General features: G+C 43.9%; 1 protein-coding gene across 4 annotated transcripts in view; it reads right to left on the bottom strand.

Moving 5' to 3' along the window:
• CACNA1D (calcium voltage-gated channel subunit alpha1 D) overlaps positions 1–24,067 on the bottom strand; it is a 340,557-nt gene extending 316,490 nt beyond the window's left edge. For 2 of the 4 annotated variants that reach the window (XM_087431186.1, XM_087431187.1), the window contains exon 1: positions 1,113–1,531. In XM_087431186.1, coding sequence (XP_087287312.1) covers positions 1,113–1,179 — 67 coding nt within the window. In that variant the 5' untranslated portion in view covers positions 1,180–1,531. Of the gene's footprint in view, positions 1–1,112; positions 1,533–23,934 lie in introns of those variants that run through there. The other 2 variants (XM_087431185.1, XM_087431184.1) reach the window with 2 other exon arrangements.
• Between the last annotated feature and the right edge of the window lie 429 nt (positions 24,068–24,496).

The raw sequence follows: 24,496 nt of genomic DNA, 5'->3' as shown, positions 1-24,496 counted from the left end.
CAACGGGGCTCCATGTGTAAACCCCCTCTAGCTTTGGAACAGGCCGCCACCCAGGCAGGTCTCCAGGGCACCTGCCTGGCTGCGGTCACAACCTCCTTACATAGACAGAAGTCAAAGTTAAGAGTAGTGGCGGAGGTAGAGGGAGGGGCGTTTGCTAAACCAATTCTCGCTAAGTAAAGAACAAGAGAGAGTCAAAGCAAGCACAGGTCGGCCTGCCCAGCAGCTTGAGAAGGGGGCCATGGGGGCGGGCAGTGAACAGTCCAGAGCCCGGGGAGGAGTCGTGCCTAGCCTTCCCTTGGGGAGCGCTCACCCAGGAAGGCTGAGAGCCCACGGGGGCTGTGGGGAGTGCCGGTGACCTCCAAACGGGGGCGGGGGGGCTGGTCAGGAGCTGCTCCTGCCTCCCTCGACCTCGCCCGGCCAGCGTGGTAAGTGCACGTGGTGCCCGGGCTGGGGAGGGGAGCCCCACAGCGGCAGCACTCCCCGGGCATTGCTAGGTTACCGACGTGTGCACAGCGGCACTGGGAGCGGGAATACGCGCTCCACCCGACCCCCTGGCCGGCGATTCCGAGACCCGGCCTCCCTCTCGAGGGGAGCGGTGTGCTTCACCCACCGGCGCGAAGGGTGAAACCGGGCAATCCTAGAATTTTCCGGATGCCACCAGAGATCGTCTTCCTAGTCAACCAGGGGGCCGGGAGGGAGAAGAAGGCGAGAAGAGGCTGGAAAGGGGGTTTGGGCTGAAGACTAACAGCCACCCCCCCCCCACATCGCTCGGGAGCGTTGGAGGAAAGTTGAGCCCGAGGACACTGTACCAGAATCACCTCGGCTTGCCGCCCCTCCGGCTGCACAGTACTCCACGGACATCCGGGCCGCCCCCACCCCACAAATGCAGAATTAACTCTGACATTCAAGGCCTGAAGGGGAGAACGGAGTGGCTGTCACGCATCTCCCCTTTCTATGTAGACGACACCGAGCTAGCAGCATCCTCTCCAACCCTCTCAACCCACCCAGCGCATCAGAGACGGGAGGGGGGTGGGAAGGAAGAGGGGGTGGGAAGAGGAGGACCATGACAAGGATTAGATTTGGCAGCGGGTGCCTAGGCTCTGGCTGCTCACCGTTCGCGTGGTCCGATTGTTGCCGCCGTTGATGCTGCATTTTTTTCATCATCATCATCATCATCATCCACGAACATTTATTGAGCGCCTACTGTGTGCAGGGCACTGTGCTGGGCGTTGGGGCGGGGGAGGAACGGGTAAGGGGGTTACCGATAGGTAGGAGCCGCGGTCCCTGCCCTTATTCTCGCTTCAGCAGGGGGTGGGGAGGGACGACGGCAGATAACAGAAAATAAGAATAATTTATAAAAACCGCTCACCACCCACGCTCTCTCTTTTTCAAAAATGGAGCAAAATAAACTTTTTTTAAAAAATAAGATCAGATGTATATATTATCTTAATAATATATACATGTAATTTTTTGCTGCAAAGAAGAATTGGCTTGGTCCCCTCCTCTAGTGGAGGGACGCCGCGGTGATGCGGGCCCGGCCGCCGGGGCCGCTCCGAGCGCCCTCCATGCCCGCCCGCCGCGGTGCCCGCCGCCCGGTGCCCGCCGCCCGGTGCCCGCCGCCGCTGCCGCCCGCGCCGCCGCTGGCTCGGGACCGCGGGCAGCCGGAGCTCACATCCGGGGACGGAGGCGCTCGCTCGCTCGCCTGCTCCCCGCCCGCCGCGCCGCGCCGCACGCCGGCTTCGCCCTGGCGACGCTGCGCGCCCGCCGCCGCCGTCCCCCTCCTTCCCCCCGCCCGCCCCGAGCCTCCCACGGGCCCGCCGCGCCCCAGTGGTCGGCGGCCCGGCCCGGGGCTCTGCCCGCACGGCCCGTGCGGTCGGGGTGGCCGCCGCGTGGGACTCGGGGTGCCGCCACCCCGGCCTGGCTCGGCTGACCCGCAGGCGCCAATGGGTTAAGCGCGCTCCTGCCGCCGGCCGCCCGGTTAACCCCCTCGGCGCCGCAGGGTGCTCTCCCCCCTTTCCCCCACGGAGGCGGGCGGGGCCCGCGGAGCCCGCGGATGCGGTGTGCGGATTAACCGCTCCTCCCCCTGCATGTCTTCGGGGCTGGGGGGATGGAATGCTTAGGCTCCCGCCGCCTGCCTGGGCTCTGCGCTGCGTCCTCCCTTCGGCACACCTGGAGGAGGCCCCGCCCCCTGGGAGCACAGGTGCAGGCGGGCGGTCGTCGAGGGGTTCTGCCTAGCTCCCTTACCGCTCTGTGCCGGGCAAGCGCCCCCCTTTTCCTACAGCTCTTTCTGGTTGCGGGGGGAGGAGGGGAATGGGGGAGTCCTGCTCTCTGGAGAGCGCTCAGTGCCCGGGTAACAGCACCTTCGGAGCTAACCGGGTTTCCAGAGCCTCCCCCCTCCCATCCCCGCCCATCGCTGGGTCTGGCGCTTCAGTGGGTTCTAAGACGGTTGGGAGGGGTAACATCCCTCTCTCCCTCTTCCTCTCTCTACCCCCTTCTCATCCCTTTCTCACCACCACCCCCCCACGTCTGTTTGGAGGCAGGTACAGGAAAGTAAAAGCTAAGGTCTTTCAAACCGTTTGTGTTGCTTAAAGGAATAGATAGTGCTGCTGAAGCTGCTGACTCCCGTGTGGGAGCTGAGGAGAGTAGTTTGTTTTCTGGTACCTTCATTGTCATGTTTGGGTTGAGGAGTTTTGCAAACGGAAGCTCTTGTCTAGAGGGGAAGATACTGTATCTAGTGGATGACTGATATTTCTCATTTAGCATTTTTCTGGCTATTGGAGAAAGGCGTCCGCTTTGTTACTTCACAAGATTCGATTTATTTGCTTTTGTTCTGATCTGCATGTTCCTAGAGCGTCTTAGAACGTTTGAGAACAGTGTCTTTAAAGCAAAAATAAAGCCAGAAGCTCAGCGTGAAATAAATTAAGGGAAGGTGCTCTTTGGCCAAAGAGGGCGCACTGGGCATCCTCAATTGTTGGGGGCCTCCTGGGGGAAGAAAGTGGGGACCAAACAGAAGTCTCTACAGGGGCTTCCTGAGAGAGGTGTCGGGACTGGAAGGATGGAAACAACCAGGCTCCTTGTCCTTTTCTCTTTTTTTTTGCTTTGTTTTTGGAGAGGAGGAGAGGCAAGGAAGAGCCCTGTGGCCTAGTAGTAGTATAAAGCTGGCCTGGGCCACCTCATCTGAGGCTGCTTCTGAGCCCAAATCTGAAGGGATAGAAGACGGTTCCTTTCAAAGAACTTTCCCATCCAGGGACCCGTGAATCCTGAAGCATGTATAAAATTCACAAATATAACTGTCACTTTCAGAACTCTAGGTCTAAAGCTTTGCCTCTTGAGACCTATTCTGCAAAATCCCACCCTAATGTTTGCTCACAATTCAATTCAGTTCAGCCAGGGTTCATAAGGCACCTAAGAAGAGAGTCTAAGCTAGGTGTTGTCGGGACAAATCTATGGCACAGCGCCTCCCTCAAGGACATACAATCTAGTGAAAGAAGAAAAGTGTGTACATCTCAAATACTATGGGAACATAGGAGCTATAACAGGTATGAAGAAAGTGCTATGCAAGCGCAAAGAGATTCATTATAATTGGGGCAATCTGAGACACTTTCACAGAAGAGATGGTATTTTAACTGATTCTTAAAAACTGACGGGGAGGGGAAGAGGGAGTGATGAATAGATGGAAGACAGGGCAATTTTAGAGCAGTGAAGCTGTTCTGTATGATACTGTAATGGTGGATGTAGGACATGGTGCATTTAACACACAGAGTGAACCCTAATGTCAACTATGGACTTTGGTTAATAATAATGTATCAATATGGGTTCATCAATTGTAACAAATATACCACACCAATGCAAGATGTTAATAATAGGGGAAATTGTTGAGGGAGGGAGTATATGGGAACTCTGTACCTTTTGTGAAATTTTTCTGTAAACCTAAAACTGCTCTAAAAAATAAAGTCTATTAAAAACAGTGACTAATTTTATTGGGCATAAATGGGGTAAAAGGAATAATCTTTTGGGGAAGAGCAAAGGTGAGGGAGACGCAAGTGCAGGATGTGATGTGTTTGAAAATAATTAGGAGCGAAGTGCGGTTGAGGCGCAGGACACCTGGGCTGGGACAATGCAAAGCCAGTGGAAGAAGGCTTGCTGGCTTGCTAAGAAAACCAGATTTATCTTCTCTGCAGCGGGAGCCAGTGAAGGTGTTTAAGCTGAGAAATGACATGATTAAATTATGACTCGGGTCCCCGGGTTTTAACTTTAGATCTTAATGAGTTTACGGAATTAGAATTTTTAACATTTTTCCATCCCAGCTTCTGAGTCCTATCTTTGCAATGTCTCCAGCAAGACTTTTTTTTTGTTTCTCTAGGGCCTTGATTCAGCACAGCTCTGAATGCTTTGGCCCATTGGGTAATTTAAATATTTATATTCCCATGATAATGTGAATTACTAAATAGATAAAAAATAGTAGCTAATATTTTTTAAGGGCTTCCTCTGTGCCAGGCACTAGTATAGACATGTTACATGTGTTAATTCATGTAATTCTCATAACAAGCCTGTGAGATAAGTACCTTAATACCCTCATTTTACAGATGACAAAACTAAGACACCAAGGAGTTAAGTAATTTGCTCAAAACAACACACATTTAGTGGCTGAGACAATAAGACATGGGGAAAGGCTAGAATAAAAGATTTCAGCTCTAAATCAGCCACATGTGATAAGACTCAATTATGTCACTAACACTATTGTGGAGTTTTAGTCCCCAAGCCTTTATATATAAAATACTCCCATTTAAAGTCACCGAGCTGGCATTCTAGAAATGGTTAACTGCATGTATTTCATTTCAAAAAACCTTGCTGAGCCTCAGTCCAGATCCTCACCACCTCACACCCCTGGCTCATTACCTAGATGCCCCATCATTTCTCTTCCGACAAATAACTTGTCTTGTGCTCAAAAAACACCACAGCACTTCCCTAACGAAAAAAAAACGCTGGTTCCTCCTTCCTTTCATGTCCAACCTCAACTCCTCTGACTAGCCTTCAACCTTATCATTTCGCACCACTCACCTTCACTGTGGTCAGCAGTCTCATTAGGCCGTGAACGTGCTGTGCTCATTTCTGACTCTCTGCCCTGGCTCCTGTTTATCCACTGACCTGAAATCCTGCCTTGCTGTCCTCTAACTAAACCCTCTCTATTTAACAAGTCCCCGCCAAGTGCCTGCCTCCTCCCAGAAGTTTTCTCTGATTTCTCCAGCCACTACAAACTCACGCACGCCCCCACCCCACCCCCGCCCCCACCTCCCTTTCCCTAAAGGCCTACAGCACCTGGTTATTCCTTTGATTACAGACCTTCTTGTGTCTTGTTGGATTGCTTCTTGGCTATAAATCCTGTCTCTCCAAACACAGTGCAGGTCCTTAAGCAAGGATCACGTCCTTAGCCCCCTCCCCCCACTGCCAAGTGTTCTGCTCACAGCAGGCACTAAATACTCTGATTAATCTGCACAGGATCATAAAAGCCCACAGATATCACTAGAAATTGTCAACTAATATTTACAAAAATCCTATAAAGTTTATGGCAGGACACTTGGCCCTTAGGTGATAAAAAATATAAAGAGGGGAAATTGAGTCCTTTGTACTCCAGGAATTCTAATTAAGGAAGACAAATAAACAGAGCCTGAAGACTCTCTGCAGAATACACCCATAAACAAACTCGGAAGTTAGGTCTGAATGAGTCTCTGCATCCTCAGGCCCTCGTACTAAGAGGATAGCACTGACCCACTAACCACCATTCAGGTGGATAAAGGGGGTGGGTACATGTGTTCCAGGTGGAGGAATGGCATGCACAAAGTTAGGCAGATAAGTCCAGAACATGTGCAGACATCAGTAAGTAAGTGGTTAGGCTGGGACCTGGCAATACTTCAGAGATAGTGGTAATAAGTGAGGTTGCTAAGTCAGGATGGAGTGGAATGATGGAAAATCCCCAAGTCTGGCTCACCAGCCTGGGTGTTGTCTTGTAGGCCAGCAGTTCTCAAGCTTTTTGGTCTCAGGACCCCTTTACCTTCTTAAAAATGATGGTCGACCACAAAGAGTTTTCGCTATGTAGATTTTATCAATTGATATGTTTGTATTCCAAATTCAAACTGAGAACATTTAAAAATCATTTATAATTCACTTTAAAATAGTAATAAGCCCATTGCATGTTAACATAATTTTTTTTTAAGAAAAGTAACTATATTTTCCAAAACAAAATAGTGAGAAGAATGGCGTTCTTTTACATTTCTGCAAATCTCTTTACTATCTGGCTGAAAAGAAGACAGCAAGATTTTCATGTCTTCTTCAATATTCAATTCCTAGTGACAGAATGTTTGAAGTTAAGTATATGAAGAAATCCAGCCTCACACAGATGTGAAGAGGGGACTATTTTAAAGATTTTATTTATTTTATTTTTTCCCCCCAAAGCCCCAGTGGATAGTTGTATGTCGTAGCTGCACATCCTTCTAGTTGCTGTATGCGGGACTCGGCCTCAGGATGAACGGACAAGTGGTGCGGGATCTGAACCCGGGCCACCAGCATCGCAGCGCGCGCACTCAACCACCAAGCCACAGGGCCGGCCCGAGGGGACTATTTTAATAGCCTTTTCAGATAATTGTGGATATTCTTTGCTGTGACACCAAAACTCGACTTTTAAAGGTCAGTTGAAATGTGGAATTTGAAACCATATCAGTGAAACTTTTCGTACTCTGTTACATTAAAATCTATCAATTGATATTGCACCTTTGAATGGATCTTTTTACCCATGCATAGTTTGGTAACATCATCCATTGTTCATTTGGAAAATACTGGTTCACTGAGTTACACAGATTTTCCAAATGTTGACACATTTCATTATACACTATCAAAAAACCATGTTCATTGTTATCGCCACCAATCTGATCAGAAAGTCTTTAAGTATTGGGAAGCTGTCAAGCTCTCGGTGGTAGATAGAAGTTTTTCAAAATTCTAATTTTCACTTGAAAGCTCAAATTTTATAATTGGCACAAATACTGTCAAGTTTTGAGGTAACTGGCTCGCTTCATTCATTTTCAAGAAAATGTCTGCCAAATACTCAGGCCTGAATAACCAAAGTTTGTCATTAAAAATGATGTTCCATGAAAAAGCAACCCATTCAGCTTCGCACCTCCAACCACACACAAGTGAGACAACCATTGTTTGCAGCAGCAATGTTTCATGCATACATCCCAGCTTGTCACCCAGATTATTAAAGAGGACATCTACACAAGGGCTGAGATTTAATAAAACCAGTAATTTGTATTGCTTCATCAAGGAGATTCTTAAGTAAAACCAGCGAATTTTTTTTACTGCAACTGCATGACAGAGATGGTGCATTACACAGTGTCCACCAGTATACTTTGGTGTTACTGCCTTGATTCATGCTAAGACACCAACGGTTTTAACTACTGTTCATTTTGCACCATCGGCGCATATGTCAACACGGTGGAAAAGGCAAATAAGTCTTAGTGTTACCATGAAAATAGTTTTGACCCCAAGACCCCTTGAAAGGATCTTAATGTTCCCCAGGTGGGGTTACTAGATAAGATACAGGATGCTCAAATATTGCTTGGGACATATTTATACTAAAAAATTATTGTTTATTTGAAATTCAAACTTAATTGGGCATCCTATATTTTTATTTGCTACAACTGGCAGCCTTACCTTTGGGAGTCCAGAGACCACATTTTGAAAACAGCTACTGTGGAGCTATTTTTGAGCAGAGAAGTGATAGCAGAATTATGCTTCATGAAAATAGCACTAACCCCAGCAGGCAGAATGGATCAGAGGGTGGAAAGATTTATAGGTGCAGGAAATTGTGATGGGTCACTTAAGAAGATGTTCCTTCTTAACTGTAGTTACTGAGAGGAGCAATGCTATTCTAAGCTTTGGCAAGGAAAACGGAAAGACCTACCGAAGGCAGCTTCCAGCCTAGGGGGGTCCCCTATCCATGATGCTAACTAGCCACCCTCCTCCCAACGCCCCCCACCTTCCACCATCAGGATTTCTTGATTACAATTGACTTACACTCCACCCAGCAAAATTTAAAGGCCTTTCTTCTTGCTTTGGCAACATGGAAAGTAGAGCCCAGCTGGTCTTTATCCCTCATCAACTAACTATTCACTTGAAGAGCAGGATTTATGTTTCACATCAGACTGAGTAATTCCAGTTCCTTTAACTGGTTCATTCCCATCCCCCTTGACCCAATTCTTAAATCTTATCCATCATTCTCTGATACAGCAAATCCTCTCCATTTCCCCAGTTGGGAAATCCTGGCAGAGTCTACTATATACAGTCAACACCCCATTATCCACACTGACTGACGGAAGTAGCGAAGGGGGCAAGTCTTAAGTTTCCCATCTGTGAAATAAATTGGTTATAAAACGTGATCTCTAAGGGTTCTTACCATTCTAATATGGCGTATTGGAGAGCCTAGACTTTGGGGCCAGGTAGATCTGGGCTCAAACCGTGGCCTTGCCAGCTACTAGCTATGTTGCTTTGGGGAACTCACTTACCCTCTTGGGGTAAAATAAGGGTAATATCACCCATCTTATTGATTTATTGCAAAGATTTAAAATAATGTTACAGAGCCTCTGATACATACCATCAAGTTGAATCATATAGCTTATGTGAATTTAAATAAACGCAATTAGAGGGAGAGAAAGGGAGGGAGGGAGGGCACCATTTAAATGATGCTGGCAGGAGTCTCCCTTCCTTTGCGTGCCCTGACTTGAGAGCTTACCTCCCTGCCCCATTAAGATCAATCCACTGTAATGGCTCTCCTTTTCATTAACAGCATTCTGTCATTCAATATAGTCCCGAAGCAATAGAACACAGTTGGGTTTTTAATAGTCTTTGTATTTTGCTTAATTTTAATTTCTGGTATACGCTTTAGTATTTAAGATGCAACAGTCAATACTGATAACCCCCAAAGCAGATCAAGCAGGAGGACAGAGATAATAGTAAAATAGGTATTTATGTACATGCACATGTACTGCCTCATGGCACATGCTGAGCGTGGAAGTGGACACACACAAACACACAGCACACCCAATATTGGGTTTAGTCAACACCACTGCACAGCCACTTCCAGGTTAAAAGCATTAGCTAACCACTGGAAATAAAATCGGTGTATTCACACGCGGTAATGGAAAAATAACGCAAGTCTGCATCTGATCAACCACAGGAGCAAATTTACGAGGACAGGAAGTTGTTTGGGAGATCCAGAGAGTCAATAAACGTCAGAAATTTTATAGTTCAAACATTATAGTTTCCTTTCTGTTTCTTCAGAGCAGTTGTTTAAATATTCAATTCACAAAACAAAAACTGGTTTAAATGGCACCAGGATCTCTCAGACCCAGCACCTGCCATATATGCAGCCTTCTTTACTTTTCTTACTACTGTAAAAGGATCTAAGTTACAAATCCTTGATACTGACATAAGCTTTTTCAACTTTCAAATCAATGTTTTGGGGGGAGCATTAAGTAGGAAATAATAAAAATATTAAGAATCTTCATTTCATCAGTTTTACTGATGAAACCCTTAGAAATAAGCAGCATAAATCTTGAGTGCCTTGTACCCCTTTAATCTCCTTTGATCAACAATGTAGAGAGTACTTAGCCAATTTAGGAATATTTTCTTTCCGTTTAACAAGAATGCAATATGAAAATGCAGTAACTTCTCTTAGCTTCATGATTATGGTCATATATGAATGCTAAAAATTGTAATTGGACTGTGGGTTTGAAAATATGATAAAATAGCCAGATCTTTATATATCCTAGGTTATCAGGACATACACACACACATACACAAAAGTGCCACTTTTAAAAGGTTCCAATTTGAGAAATTTTTATAAATGAAGAGTAATATTGTAGGAGCCAAAAACCTTTATTTGGAGGAGAATCATTATACAAACTTAGATAACTCACTAAGGATTATCTGTTTCATGTTCTAATAACCAGGTTGGCACTGTATTGCAACCAAAAATATGGAACATTCTATTTGTCAGTTTTATCTTTTTTTTTTAGGTCGCTATTTTTAATGTGTGTTTATAATACACTGAAGACATCTCAGTCAATCATGTATTGAGCAAAATAATCACCATGGCAGGGAGACACACATGGTAGTCTTTATTGTCAACATGTCTATAAAACTGAATAAATATTTGTTAGTGTTCCATTTTGATAAATACAAGGAACACATGGGGCTGAATGTAAACATATCAAAAGCTCCGTAATTTTTTAAAGACTGATACTACTTTAGTGGTAAATAACAAACAATGCCAGGGTGGATGGGAGGGTTTTTGCAAACACACTACATCAGAAACAGACTAGACCTTTGATGATGTGGCAGAGTAACCAAGGGGCTGAAAGACAGAATATTGGACATCTTGTCCCATGAGGCTAAATGCTTAAGTGGTATAAAAGGTCTTCAGGATTCTTAACTTTCTACCCACAGCTTGCTCCCCCTTCCCTTCCCTTCAGCAGGCCTCTCCTTGGCTTCCTTTCCCAGGTCCTGCTTAACTGGGTTCCTTTTATCACCCAGAAGCTTTCCTTCTTAGAAGTTTCTTCTCTTCAGTCCCTTTACTTTCTCCTCCAAATATTTCTTCATAAATCTCCAAAATGCCCCAATTACTATAGCTCACTGTAGACAACTAAAGGCAAAGTGAATAAAAAGAATCCTACAGGAGTCAGAAGACTGAGGTTCTCGTTCTGGCCACACTTAGCTGACCTCCTAGAACGGGGCAATTGTACACTTGAGAACTAAGAAAAGCAGTAAGAGTGAGAGGCTCGGAATCCCAGCTCTGCTTGGCACCGGCCAGGAGAACTTCAGCAACCACCTTTTTCTGAGCTTGTTTCTTCACCTGTGAAGTAGCTACCCCACGAGGTCATAAAGTATAAGAGGATCATAGGAGATTGGTATGCGAAAGTATTTTATAAATTATAAAGCTCGAGACCTACAATTTCCAAAGTGTACTTCCCACAACAATAGCATCAGCATCACCTGAGAACTTGTTAGAAATGCAAATTCTCCAACTCACCCCAGACCTACTGACTCTGAGACTCTGGAGGTGGGGCCCAGCATCTGTGTTTCAACAAGTCCTCCAAGTGACTCTGATACACACTAAAGTTTGAAGACTGCACTAGACACAAGAATTGCTTTTCTTCTGGTTATAGTTTTCTATGGTTCTGAATAGATCCTGCCAGTGTAAAGAGTTGATGCCCTTGTATTCCAATAGTACTTCTTGTGTGAAGAGCACAATTGCTTCTTCTCTTCTGTTCTCCTCCTGATTCTCACCAAATCCCAACAAAGTAATGCAATTGGATCCATTTCATGGAATCTCAGAGCACTTATAATGTGGATCAGACAATTTATGACATCTTCGAGGGCTGGAAAATATTTTACCACAAGGCCAGCGCAACAACTTGATGGAAAACTGTGTACTACAGTTTCAAGGATACCAGAAAGATCAAATTCTACATGTTTTCACCCAGCTCACTGATGCCAGAAATTCTATCATCACGGCTTAAAGCTTTAGTCCTCCACCTGAAACACCAATATCTCTGGAAATAGCACAGTGAGCCCTTGACTTCTCAGGTAGGGGAGATGGAAGGAAGAGAACATGAGCACCTTGTTCTCAGGAAGTGGGATGCCCACACCTACTTTAGGAAGTATACCCTAAAGGGAGTATCTAGGGTCACTATAGGCCACTTCGCTTCCTTCACAATTTTGCCAAAGGTCAGGTGCGCACACAGAACCAGGTGTACATCGTAGGTGCATAAAAACCTTAAGGATTGACCTGGGGAGTCTCAGGCTGAAGGAGGAACAATGAGTAGACCACAGCAGAGATAGAACCAAATGAGCAGATTCTTACTATTTGGTGCACTAGGAAAGATAGAAAATCTCCCTAATAATCATGGAAATGAATCTTCCAATTTCATTTGGTCCTCCTCTTCCTCACCTGTCTGTACATTTGACATCCTGGTGTCCTTTTTTAAAAAAGTACTGTATTGTATTTATATTGTACCTTATAGTTTACAAAGCACTCTCACACGCAATATTTCATTTGCTCACTACAGCCCTATGAGGAAGAGAAAATTCCTCATTTTACTGAGGAGGAAACTCGTGCAAAGCTACTGCCAGTAAGTAGCAGAGCTTCCTTAGATTTGAACCCTGGTTCTCCGACTCCAAGCCTACTTCTTTTATCTCAGTGTGTATTTTCAATCTGGTTTGCACCCTACTGCTGAGATGATCCATGCATTACTGCTCAACTCCCACACTCTCTTAAAGAGAGGGATGCTAGGGCTACGGAGCCCTAGTGCAGAGCGTGAATCCCAGGCTCCCATCATTCGAGCAGGTTCCCAATTTGCTCCCACTGTGTACCTCCTCCCTGCTTTTAGAGCACAGAGCTTAATGATTCCACAGATGGGCAACGCCGTCAGCCGTGGAAAAGAGACTCTGCTATACACAATTGCACTCTGAAAATATCACCGTGGAAGTGTGTAGCTGAGTCACAGAGTTGGCAGGGGAACTTCACACAGGCCAGGCCCTTCTGGTGACGAACTCCACAGAGTTATCACCATTTGTCTTACATGTCCACAGGACCATTCTGATAACTCTGCAGCATGGCCAAGGGCATGGTGCTTCCCTGACTCTAGGCAGACGGTTGCTGAGGCCAAGCTGGAAAGACATTCTTTGCACTATCATTGAGGTCAGGACACTTGTTTTTGCATAGGAGTTTGGCCTCAAGTTTTCTAAAATTCCTTCCAAGCCTACCATTCTAATTTATATATAACAAAAGCCTTTATTATGTTACATGGGGGCCTTGGGGGTTGCAAGGTGCTTCCTCATTTCCCACTGCTTCCTGCTCTCAGAAGGCCCGCTCCCCACCCCTGCCTACACACCAGCCCTGCCTCACCATCCTGGTTCACTCGGAAAGCCTGACTCCCTTCTCTCTGCCTAGTTCAATCTTACCTCTCTGTCAGTTTCCAGCCTAGGCCCTTTTCTGCCATTTAGTCTTCCCCAACCACCCTGTGGTTTATTAATCCTTTTTTCCTCTCATCTCCCACAGCTATAGAAAGTGTGGTGATCATTCCATCATATAACAATCTCTGCAGTTGACAGCACGAAGAAAACTGGATGGAGAGAGATGTGGAAACTGGGCACCATTGTTGACACATTGTAACTGCTGGCAAGTCATTTTCCCTTTCTGAAAATTGCCCCAAATGGTGAAAGTCTACCTAGTAAAGGCTAAATTAGATCAGTGATTTTTTTTTTAAAGTCACTTATTTTATCTTTAAAACATCCTCAGAAACTTGGTCCAACAGAATGGTCCTGTGGACATGTAAGACAAATGGTGATAAACGAAATGCAGACATGTCAGCTGAAACTATTCCTCTGAACATTCAAGTTAAGGGGAACTTTAAAGATCACTGATCTAGCTGTCTCTCTCCTCATTTTACTGATAAGGAAGCTGAAGCCCTGAGAAGAGGCTAGCTCACTCACATGCCCAGTTTGTTAGCAGCAGATTCAGGACCAGGGTCCAGATTCCTAGTTTTGTTTTGTTTTCTTGATCCAGTAACCAAATAGCATTCATTTCAGAACAAGAAGCTTTTGATTCTTCCAGATATAGCATCTTCCTAAGTATTTAAGGGGAGCCACTACTATTTTAAGTAAACAGTGTGCCAATGCACTGTGACCGGCTGGGCTAGATAAGCCTCAGGAAACATGTGTAATGTACAATGTTAGAAGATGGCAATCTGCAAGGTAGGACATCCTACCCATAGCAGAATCCTCCTGCCTTCCATAAGCAGTCAGCCCCTACAGTCCAGTGTAAGACTCCTGACGGTCGGGCTTCAAGGTCCCCTATAATCTAGCCCCATCCTAACCTTCCAGCATCCCTCCCAGCTGGAACGTTCCACTCAAACTTCTGTTTCTCACACATACCTTATGCCACTGCTAATTCCTAAACCACCAGATCACTTCTAGGCACAGGAGCCCACATGGACATGGTTAAATCTGCTCCATCACCTCTTGAAGTGTGGAATTGAGTGAGGCAACTGCTCAATCAGAACATGGGTCCAGACCTCACAAAGGTTCCACCCTTTCAGGAACTGTGGGCATGCTCTTTCCAGGGTAAAGGAACTTTTCTTTTCTCTTTTGGCTTCCTAATGACACCTCAGGTGGAGTTCCACTGTGTGGAGCCCAGACAATTGTCACGCTGTGGCCAGAGATGTTTAATTGGATTTTAAAAGACGAGAAGGCAGCAGGGAGCTGATTGTCGGCCCTCTGACAAGGTCGAGCGGCATAGGTGGTCTGGGCAGGGAGGGCTGAGGCAAGGGGAGGAAATGTGGCACTGGCAGTAGAGCCTTTTGCAAACTCCTGTGTTCTGTTTTTACCTCAAGAATTTGACTCTCTCAGGAGGCAACCAAGACTTCCCTTTTAATTTACCCTTCCTCATGAGAAAAACTTCTCTAAGCTGTAATATCAATAATTTATTTTATATTTTTAATAACACATCCATTTCCATGCTACCCTTTAGGCCTCACTAAGTCTCTGAGGTAGGTGGTCAGGGAAAATATTATCACTCCCAGTTTATAAAGGAGTAAACTAGATTAATTAAGCTGGGACATGAGTTTGTCCAAGGTTATACAACTAGTACACGGCTAAGCCAGAACTAGAGATCAGTTGTCAAAGATCACTGATGAAACAGTAGATAAAAGCTGTTTCAAACACGACAAGTATACAGTTCCAATTCCTGCATCTTAATACCACTCCCCAAAGAAATAAAGATCCCTTTGTTGTGACAGCACATGGAGAGCAGGCTGTGCCCTAAAGGCTAATTAAAAATGGAGGTTCCCACATACACCCTTCATCCTTGGATTTACAGAGACTTTACACAAACACAGACATTTCCAGGGCACACGAGGATGTCTATGTGCTTTGCTGTTTCTAGGCACAGAGGAGTTTATTGGTCCAGGAGAAAGCTAGTCACTAAGGGAAACCCATGGATGCCGCTCTGAGATAGATAGTATATAGTGCGGCAATGAACCCAGATTGCTACATTCAACTTCAAGATGAATAGGGTTCTGGCAGATCAGATCTGCCACTGGATATGCAAAGTGATTCTTTCACGTTATTTTTCTCAGAAAGATCTTAGGAGAAAACCTTGAGAATAAACGTATTTTCCTAATGCTGATCTTTAAGACTGCCACCCCCCACACACACCATTTTTAAAAGCTTGGGGGATGGTAATTTTCCTGAAACCGAGGACAGCATTCATCCTTTCAGCCTTGCCTGTGAAAAGATTTTCACCTTTCTCTCAGTATGATCTACACACCTCTGAGAAAGCATAGAAAGCAGCTATAGCCCTGTAAGAAAACTGGCTAAGTGGCCACCAGGAGCAGTGGCTCAGAGAAGACTGGAATATTGACGTTTGTTTCTTAGACAGCAACTAAGCCAAACCAGCCAGAAACATTGACACTTTTCAGAGAGCTTTGTATGCCCAAAGCAACTGGATTTCAACATGCATTTTGTTAATGTAGCTCCTATAAATTCATGGTGTTGAGAGAATACAAAAGAGACACTGTCTTAATCCAAGAAGAATTTACAATCCCAACACACTTAAGAATAACTCAAGAGACTTCAGGTTTCAAGAGGACAGAGTAAAGATATTTCCACCCCCATTTTCCTCCTGGAAATTACTCTAAAAATAACAAGGAAAAAAATCCAACTTTGATGGAACTTAAAGATATTTGTAACCCTGAAGCACAATACATGAAGAGAGAAAGCACATGAAGAAAGGTAAATGACTTAGCAGAGCAGAAGAAGGTAAAATTTAGTACTTCCCGAGAGAGATTCCAACAGAAAGCAAACCAATCAACACACCCTCCCCTCCCAAAAAGAACAGATAGTCACGGGAATTGGGGCACCACGTACTGTAAAAAGCTGTGGTTGAGAGTCCAGTCTGATAATAGTAGAGCAGCTTGATCAAAGTGTCCCACCTACAGATAATAATTATAAAATCAGGACAAATTTTTTTTTAAACTATGAAAATATTGGACAGTAACCAAAAGGAGGCAGAAACTGGAGAGAAGTTAACCCTTGAAAGATGGGAACTGCACTGGGTGAGATTTGATGTTTGCGGCTTTTTCCTGAGGGCACTCCTTATCTTTGCAGTGTGGCTTGGCAAATTTATAGCCTTTCTGTCTTGAGGTGTTAGATGACAGAGTTCAGAGAGGTTAGAAGATTATAAGGCAAATCCCTGAAAGGAGGGCTCCAAAGAGGATATGATCCCAACAATCTGATTATAAACTCTACCCAAATCCTTTGTTGACCACTGTATTACTATTTCATGAGGGAGACTCCAGCAGACCCAACAAAAACAGCAGCTACTAGCTGGAAGAACTTAGTGGAGATTTTAGCTGTAGCCCAGCTCAGAGGAGACAGAGTTTGGAGTCTGAGTCCAGCTAAGTTAAGTCATTTCAAGGACAAAAATCAACACTTTTTGGACGAAAATACCTGATTCCAGAGTCTCTAAAACTCATTGTTCACAATGTCCTGTATACAATTAAAAGTTATTAAATACAAAGAACAGAAATATGTGATGCATAGTCAAGGGGATAAAAAGGAATTAATAGAAACCAATCCCAAGGTGACACAGATGTTACAATTAGTAAACAAGACTTTTCATTATATTTAATGACTTAAATAAAAACATAGGCATAATGAATGAAATGAAGCTGACTCTCAGCAAAGAAATTGAAACTATAAAAAATGAAAAGTCTTGGGCCAGCCTGGTGGCATAGCGGTTAAGTGTGCATGCTCTGCTTTGGTGGCCCAGGGTTCGCAGGTTTGAATCCCGGGCACGCACCGACACACCGCTTGTCAAGCCATGCTGTGGCAGCATCCCATATAAAGTAGAGGAAGATGGGCACGGATGTTAGCCCAGGGCCAATCTTCCTCAGCAATAAGAGGAGGACTAGCATCGGATGTTAGCTCAGGGCCAATCTTCCTCACACACACACACAAAAAGAAAAGTCTAGAACTAAAACTTGTAATAACAGAAATTTTAAAATTCACTAGATGGGCTTAAGAAAAAGTTGGAGGGCCGGTCCCGTGGCTTGGTGGTTAAGTGAGCGCGCTCCGATGCTGGTGGCCCAGGTTCGGATCCCGGGCGCGCACCGAGGCACCACTTCTCTGTCTATCCTGAGGCCGAGTCCCACATACAGCAACTATAAGGATGTGCAGCTATGGCATACAGCTATCTACTGGGGCTTTGGGGGGAAAAAATAAATAAATAAAATCTTAAAAAAAAAAAAAAAAGAAAAAGTTGGAGATGGCAGAAGAAAGAAAGGCCCCATGAACTTTAAGATTGGTTGGTAGAAATTTATCCAATCCAAAGTACAGAGAGATAAAAGACTAAAGAAAAATGGAAGAAACTCAGGGACTTATGGTTCAATATGAAACAGTTTAATATAACTGGCAAACAGAAATTAGAGAAAAAGAATGAAGCAAAAATAAAGTTTGAAGAAATAATGGCTGAAAGTTGCCCAAATTTGGAGAAAAATATCCAAGAAGCTCAGAAAAATGCAAGCAGGATAAAAACAAAGAAAAACCATGCCTAGGCACATTATGATCAAATTTTTGAGAACAAAAAATAAAATCTCAAAAGCTACCAAAGAGAAACAACATATTACACCTAGACTGAAGAACAACAAAACAAATGACAGATGACTTCTGATAAGAAAAATTAAGTATAGGAGACAATGGAAGAGTGTCTTTAAAGTGTTAAAAGAAAAAAAAATCATTCAGCTCAGATTTCTATACCCTTCAAAAAAGAAGGTAAAATTAAATAGCTTACAGATAAATGAAAACTTAGAGAATTGCAACCTCGCTGCAAGAAATGCAAAGTGAAGTTCTTTAGGCTGAGAAGTTCCTCAGACACTAGATAAACACTAGATTACCATATACCAGAAATGGTAAATATGTAGGTAAATGTAGAATATTATACTTTTTCTTTTCTTCTCATAATTTTTTTAAAGGTATATAACTATTTAAAGCTTACATTATAAAACTATCTTGTAGGGTTTAGAATGCATGAAGATGGAAAATATATGAAAATAATAGCAAAAAGAAAAGGGAGATATTTGGACTGTACTCTTGCAAGTTTCCTATATTTTATGTGAAGTAGTGCAATATTAATTCTAAGCTGACTGGGATAAATTAAAAGCGTGTATTGTAATCCTTAGAGCAACTACTAAAAATATGCAAAGACATATAGCTAAGAATAATTAAAATGGAATGCTAAAACATATTAAATCAACCCCCAAGAAAGAAGGAACTGAGGAACAAAAACTATATAAGATAAATAGAAAACTAATAAAAATGAGAGACCTAAACCAACCATATCAATAATTACTTTAAATGTAGACTGACTACATACTACAATTAAAAGGAATAGATTTTTCAGATTAGATAAGAAAGCATGATTGAACTATATGTTGTCTATAAGAGACTACAAAACATTGCTGAGAGGAATTGAATTAAGGTGTCAATTCTCCCTGAATTGATCCCTCTATTCAATGCAGTACAATCATAATCCTGGTAGGTTATTTATTTATTTATTTATTTTGAAATTGACAAACTGATTCAAAAATTTACAGTTGTGCGTCGCTTAACAATAGGGATACCTTCTGAGAAATACGTCCTAAGGTGATTTCATTGTTGTGCAAATATCATTGAGTGTACTTATACAAACCTAGATGGTATACCTACTACACATCTAGGCTATATGATACTAATCTTATGGGACCACCATCATATATGTGGTCTGTCATTGACAGAAACATTGTTAAGCAACACATGACTGTACATAAAAGTGCAAAGGACTTAGAATAGTCAAACAAAAATAGGTTTTTTTTAAAAATGTAAATTTGGAGGACTTACTCTACCTGACGTCAAGACCTATCATAAAACTAGAGTAATCAAGACAATAACATATTGGCATAGGAATAGATAAATAGATCAATGGAAAGAGGAAAGAAAGTCCAGAAACAGATTCACACTTATACAGTCAATTGACTTTTGACACATTTGCCAAAGCAATTTAACCGGAAAGGGAAAGTCTTTTCAACAAATGGTGCTGGAACAACTGGATATCCATGTAGGATAAAAAAGAACCTTAACTCCCTACCTCACACTATACAAAAAATGATTCAACACGGATCATGGACCAAAATATAAAAAGTTAAAACTGTAAAAATTTTAGAAATCAACATAGGATTATATCTCTGCAAACTGGAGGTAGGCAGAGATTTCTTAGGGCACAGAAAGCAATATCCATAAAAAGAAAAAAAATGACAGATTAGGCTTCATCAAATTAAAAATTTTTGCTCATCAAAAAACACCATTGAGAAAATTAATAGGCAAGCCACAGATTGGGAAAAAATATTGGCAAAACATAGCTGACAAAGGGGTTGTGTCTAGAATGAAGAATGCCTACCACTCAACAATGGTGAAAATGACTATCAACACCCAATGTTGGCAAGGCTCTCGATTAACAAGAACTTTCATACAATACTAGTAGGAATGTAAAATAGTACAATCACTCTGGAAAAGCTCTGGCAGTTTCTTATAAAGGTAAACATATACCTACTCTTTTATCCAGCAATTCCAATCTGGATACTTACTCAAGAGAAAATACGTCCACAAAAAGTCTTATGAAACTTCCAGTTTGAGGTCCAGCATGTAAGAAGCTTAGAAGTCACTGCTCTGTCCTAACAAGAAGCAAGAAGCTGAACAAACTGAAACATCAAAAACTCCTCTTAGATCCATAAGAGAAGTGAGGTCACAGGGCAAACTGCTGGCCCCAAAATTGTAGAGTCAGACACGCAGACACAGAGAATAACAACTTACCAGAGCAGAAATCCACAAACAGAAACCTCCTTGGGAACCAGTGCCGGGGTAGGAAAAATTGAACTATATTGACAGATTGCTCGAGGCTCAGTGTGGACGAGCCTGAGAGATAAAAACTCCAGGGGGAACTAGTCATCAGGGGAGCCCCACACTTTTGTGAGCTTTACCTCCAGGAGCTCTACCAGGTCCTCCAGCGAATATCAGAGAAAATTCCCCTGGTGCTTCTGGCAGGGTAAGGAGAACAGGAATCATTTTGAAATAGGCCAGTGCATTCTGTTCTTAATAAGGCCTGCCCTCAGGAGAAACTATTTTACCAGAGCCTAACCTACTAGGGTTTTATCAAAACCTAACCTACTGGGGGAAGGAAAATACCCCAGTCCAGCTCCCACTAGCCTATCACACAGGAGATGGGAAACACCCAACTTCAGCCCACTCTAGCCATCCTGTTCCACCTAAGGGGGTGGGGACTGAGAAGCACATGTGAAGTTCACAGTCCAGAGGCACAGGCTAACTAAAAGGTTCAGACCTAATGATAAGATTATAAAATGCTTCCCCGCTCCCCACATCTTACCACCACATTACTAAAGTCCTATTTAAAGAAGTTCCTTTTATGTAGTATATCACGTCCAGCTATCAAGAAAAAATTACAAGGCATACTAAAAGGCAAAAAGTGCTATTTGAAGAGATAGAGCAAGCATCAGAACTAGATTTAGGTATGGCAGGGATATTGGAATTATCAGACTGGGAATTTAAAACAACTGGGATTAATATGCGAAGAGCTCTAATAGATAAAGTAGACAGCATGCAAGAACAGATGGGCAATGTAAGCAGTGAAAGGTAAATTCTAAGAAAAAAAATAAATGCTAGAGAAAAAAACGCTGTAACAGAAATGAAGAATGCCTTTCTTGATGGGCTTCTTAGTAGAGTGGATACAGCTAAGGAAAAACTTTCTGAGCCTGAGAAACTGCCAAAACTGAAAAGAAAAGAGAAAACAATATATAAAAATCAGAGAGCAGAGTATCCAAGAACTGTGGGACATCTACAAAATGTGTAATATACGTGTAATGGGAACACTAGAAGGAAAAGACAGGAAGGAACAGAAGAAATATTTAAAACAATAATGTCAAATTACTGTCTGACACCAAACCACAGATCCAGGAAGCTCAGAGAACAACAAGCAGAATAAACACCAAAAAAACTATACCTAGGCATATCATATTCCAACTACAAAAAAATAAAAAATCAAAGCTAAAGAAAAAAATCCTGAAAGAACCCAGAGTGAACACCTTACCTATAGAGGAGCAAAGATAAGAGTTACATATGACTTATCCTGAGAAAGCTGCAAGCAAGAAAAGAGTGGAGTGAAATATTTAAAGTGTTCAGAGAAAAAACACCACCAACCTAGAATCTGTACTCTGTGAAATTATCCTTCAAAAGTGAAGGAGAGGGGCCGGCCTGGTGGTGCAAGCGGTTAAGTGCGTGTGATCCACTGCAGGGGCCTGGGGTTCGCCGGTTCAGATCCCGGGCGTGCACCGACGCACTGCTTGGCAAGCCATGCTGTGGCGGCGTCCCATATAAAGTGGAGGAAGATGGGCACGGATGTTAGCCCAGGGCCAGTCTTCCTCGGCATCAAAAAGAGGAGGATTGTCAGATGTTAGCACGTGGCTGATCTCCTCACACACACACACACAAAAAAAGTGAAGGAGAAATAAAGAATTTCTCAAGCAAAAATTGAGGGAATTTGTTGCCAGTAGACCTGCCTTGCAAGAAATGTTAAAAGAAATGCTTTAGAGAGAAGGAAAATGATATAGGTCAGGAACTCAGATCTACATAAAGAAAAGAAGAGCATAAAGAAGGAATAAGTGAAGGTAAGATAAAAACTTTTATTTTTCTTATTCTAAATTGATCTAACAGATAAAAATTTGTTCAAAATATAATAGCAACAGTGTATTTGATTATGTATGCTTATGTATATTTATATGATTATGTATGCTTATATATAAGTGAAATGAATGAGAGCAATGACAGAGAGATGGAAGGGAGGAACTAGGATTATTTTGTTATTATAAGGTACATATACGATCAGTGAAAGAGTGTAGTGTTATTTGAAAGTGGACTTAGATGAGTTGTAAATGTATATTGCAAACTCTAGGACAACCACAAAAGAAGCTTAAAGAAAAGTATAACTGATATACCAGGAAAAGAGAGAAAATAGAATCATATAAAATGCTCAATTAAAACCACAAAAGGCAGAAAAATTATAGAAGACAAAAATAACAACAAAGAACAAGGGAAACAAATAGAAAGCTGTAACAAATATGATAGATATTAAGCTAACTATATCAATAATCATTTTAAATGTCAATAGTCTAAATGCACCAATTAAAAGATAGAAATTTCCAGAATGGATCAAAAACAAGAGCAAACTATATGTTTCTATAAGAAACCCACTTTAAATATAAATACACACATTGGGGCTGGCCCGGTGGCACAAGTGGTTAAGTGCGCACACTCGGCTGCAGCGGCCAGGGGTTCGCCAGTTCAGATCCCGGGCACGCACTGATGCCCCGCCTGTCACGCCATGCTGTGGTGGCATCCCATATAAAGTGGAGGAAGATGGGCATGGATGTTAGCCCAGTGCCAGTCTTCCTCAGCAAAAAGAGGATTGGCAGATGTTAGCTCAGGGCCAATCTTCCTCACCAAAAAAAACAAAAGGGTGGGGGGGCGGCCCCATGGCTTAAGTGCGTGCGCTCCACTACTGGTAGCCCAGGTTCGGATCCCTGGCGCACACCAAAGCACCGCTTCTCCGGCCATGCCAAGGCCGTGTCCCACATACAGCAACTAGCAGGATGTGCAACTATGACGTACAACTATCTCCTGGGGCTTTGGGGAGAAAAAGGGAAAAAAGGAGGAGGATTGGCAATAGATGTTAGCTCAGAGCTGGTCTTCCTCAGCAAAAAAAAAAAGAGGAGGATTAGCATGGATGTTAGCTCAGGGCTGATCTTCCTCACACACACAAAATATATATATATATAAATACACATATAGGTTAAAAGTGAATGGGGGCTGGGCCCCGTGCCTTAGCAGTTAAGTGCTTGCGCTCGGCTACTGGCGGCCTGGGTTCAGATCCCTGGCGTGCACTGACGCACCGCTTTCCAGCCGTGCTGAGGCCGCGTCCCACATACAACAACTAGAAGGATGTGCAACTATGACATACAACTATCTACTGGGGCTTTGGGGAGAAAAAGGGAAAAAAAGGAGGAGGATTGGCAACAGATGTTAGCTCAGGGCTGGTCTTCCTCAGCAAAAAGAGGAGGATGGGCATGGATGTTAGCTCAGGGCTGATCTTCCTCACACACACACACACAAAAAAAGTAAATGGGTGTACTTTCTCATAAAACAATATAGTACAACTACAAATGACAAAACTGGGCCCCCAAAGCTCATACATTAGAAAAATAATAGGAGGCGGAGTCAAGATGGCGGCGTAGGCAGACTCTGAACTCACCTCCTCCCGTGGACACAGCCAATTTACAACTACTCGTGGAAAAATTACCCCTGAGACAGAACTGAAAACTGGATGAGAGGAACTCCTGCAACAACGGACAATCCTAACTGGGGTGGAAGAGGCAGAGACTCCCTTCCGGAGAGGAAAAATGCCGCCTTCACAAGCCGCCAGCGTCACGGCCGCCGGGAGCAGCCCACAGGTACGCAGCCTCCCTGGAGGCGCGGGGCCCTGAGCCGGGGAGCGCCCCCGCTGTGGGCATTTTGTGGACCCAGCACAATCGACACCAGCGGCATAATATCTGACCTTGCCTGCTACTAAAGCATTGGGGAGCACCCCCAGAAAACCCGGTTCACAAAGAAACTAAAACTGGCTCTTAAAGGGCCCGCGCACAAACTCACCCGTTCCAGAAAGCATCCTAAAATCACCAGAAAGAAAGGCGCACACTGCTTTGGTGACAAGAGACTCACCTAATAGGCCCTGAGTGCATCTCGGTGAGGGGTGAGACCTCTCCAGGGACTGGGACATTGGCGGCGGCCACTGTTGTGGCCTGGTGTGAGCGTGCTGACACAGACGCCATTGGAGTTTTCCCTGAGACCTGCTAGCCCAGGGTCTGCTCCACCCGCTAGAGCACCGATTTAATCCAGCTCAGCCAAGGCAGGCAGCCCACCCTAGAGACTGGCCCCACCTAACAACAAGCCCTCAGGCAACGTGTGGGCCTGCATATATTGGTGACTGGATTTTCTGCAGCCTGGCAACTGAGCTGACTTGAGCGGGGCAGGGTGTGCACATGGAGCGGGTGGAGAGTGTGGGGTGGTGGCGGAGTGTGTGGGGCTTCCGCCGTGGAGAGACTGGGTCCGCTTGGGGAGGTCGGGGCGCTCACACGGGGCAGGACTGTGTTGACCGTGTGTGTGAACCTCTGGGCGGCAGGGCTTGTCAGCTGCAGAAGACTTGTGCTTCTCAAAGACCCACATAGGAGGTTTGCCCCACCTTCCAAAGCCTGAAACAATTGGGTGCTCCTGTGCCTGAGGC

Source organism: Ceratotherium simum, chromosome 5 (assembly GCF_057802395.1).
Source record: "Ceratotherium simum simum isolate JZ-2026a chromosome 5, ASM5780239v1, whole genome shotgun sequence".
NCBI classification, from domain to species: Eukaryota; Metazoa; Chordata; class Mammalia; order Perissodactyla; family Rhinocerotidae; genus Ceratotherium; species Ceratotherium simum.
The sequence above is the reverse complement of the archived record's forward strand: the minus strand, read 5'-3'. Positions and strand labels throughout refer to the sequence as shown.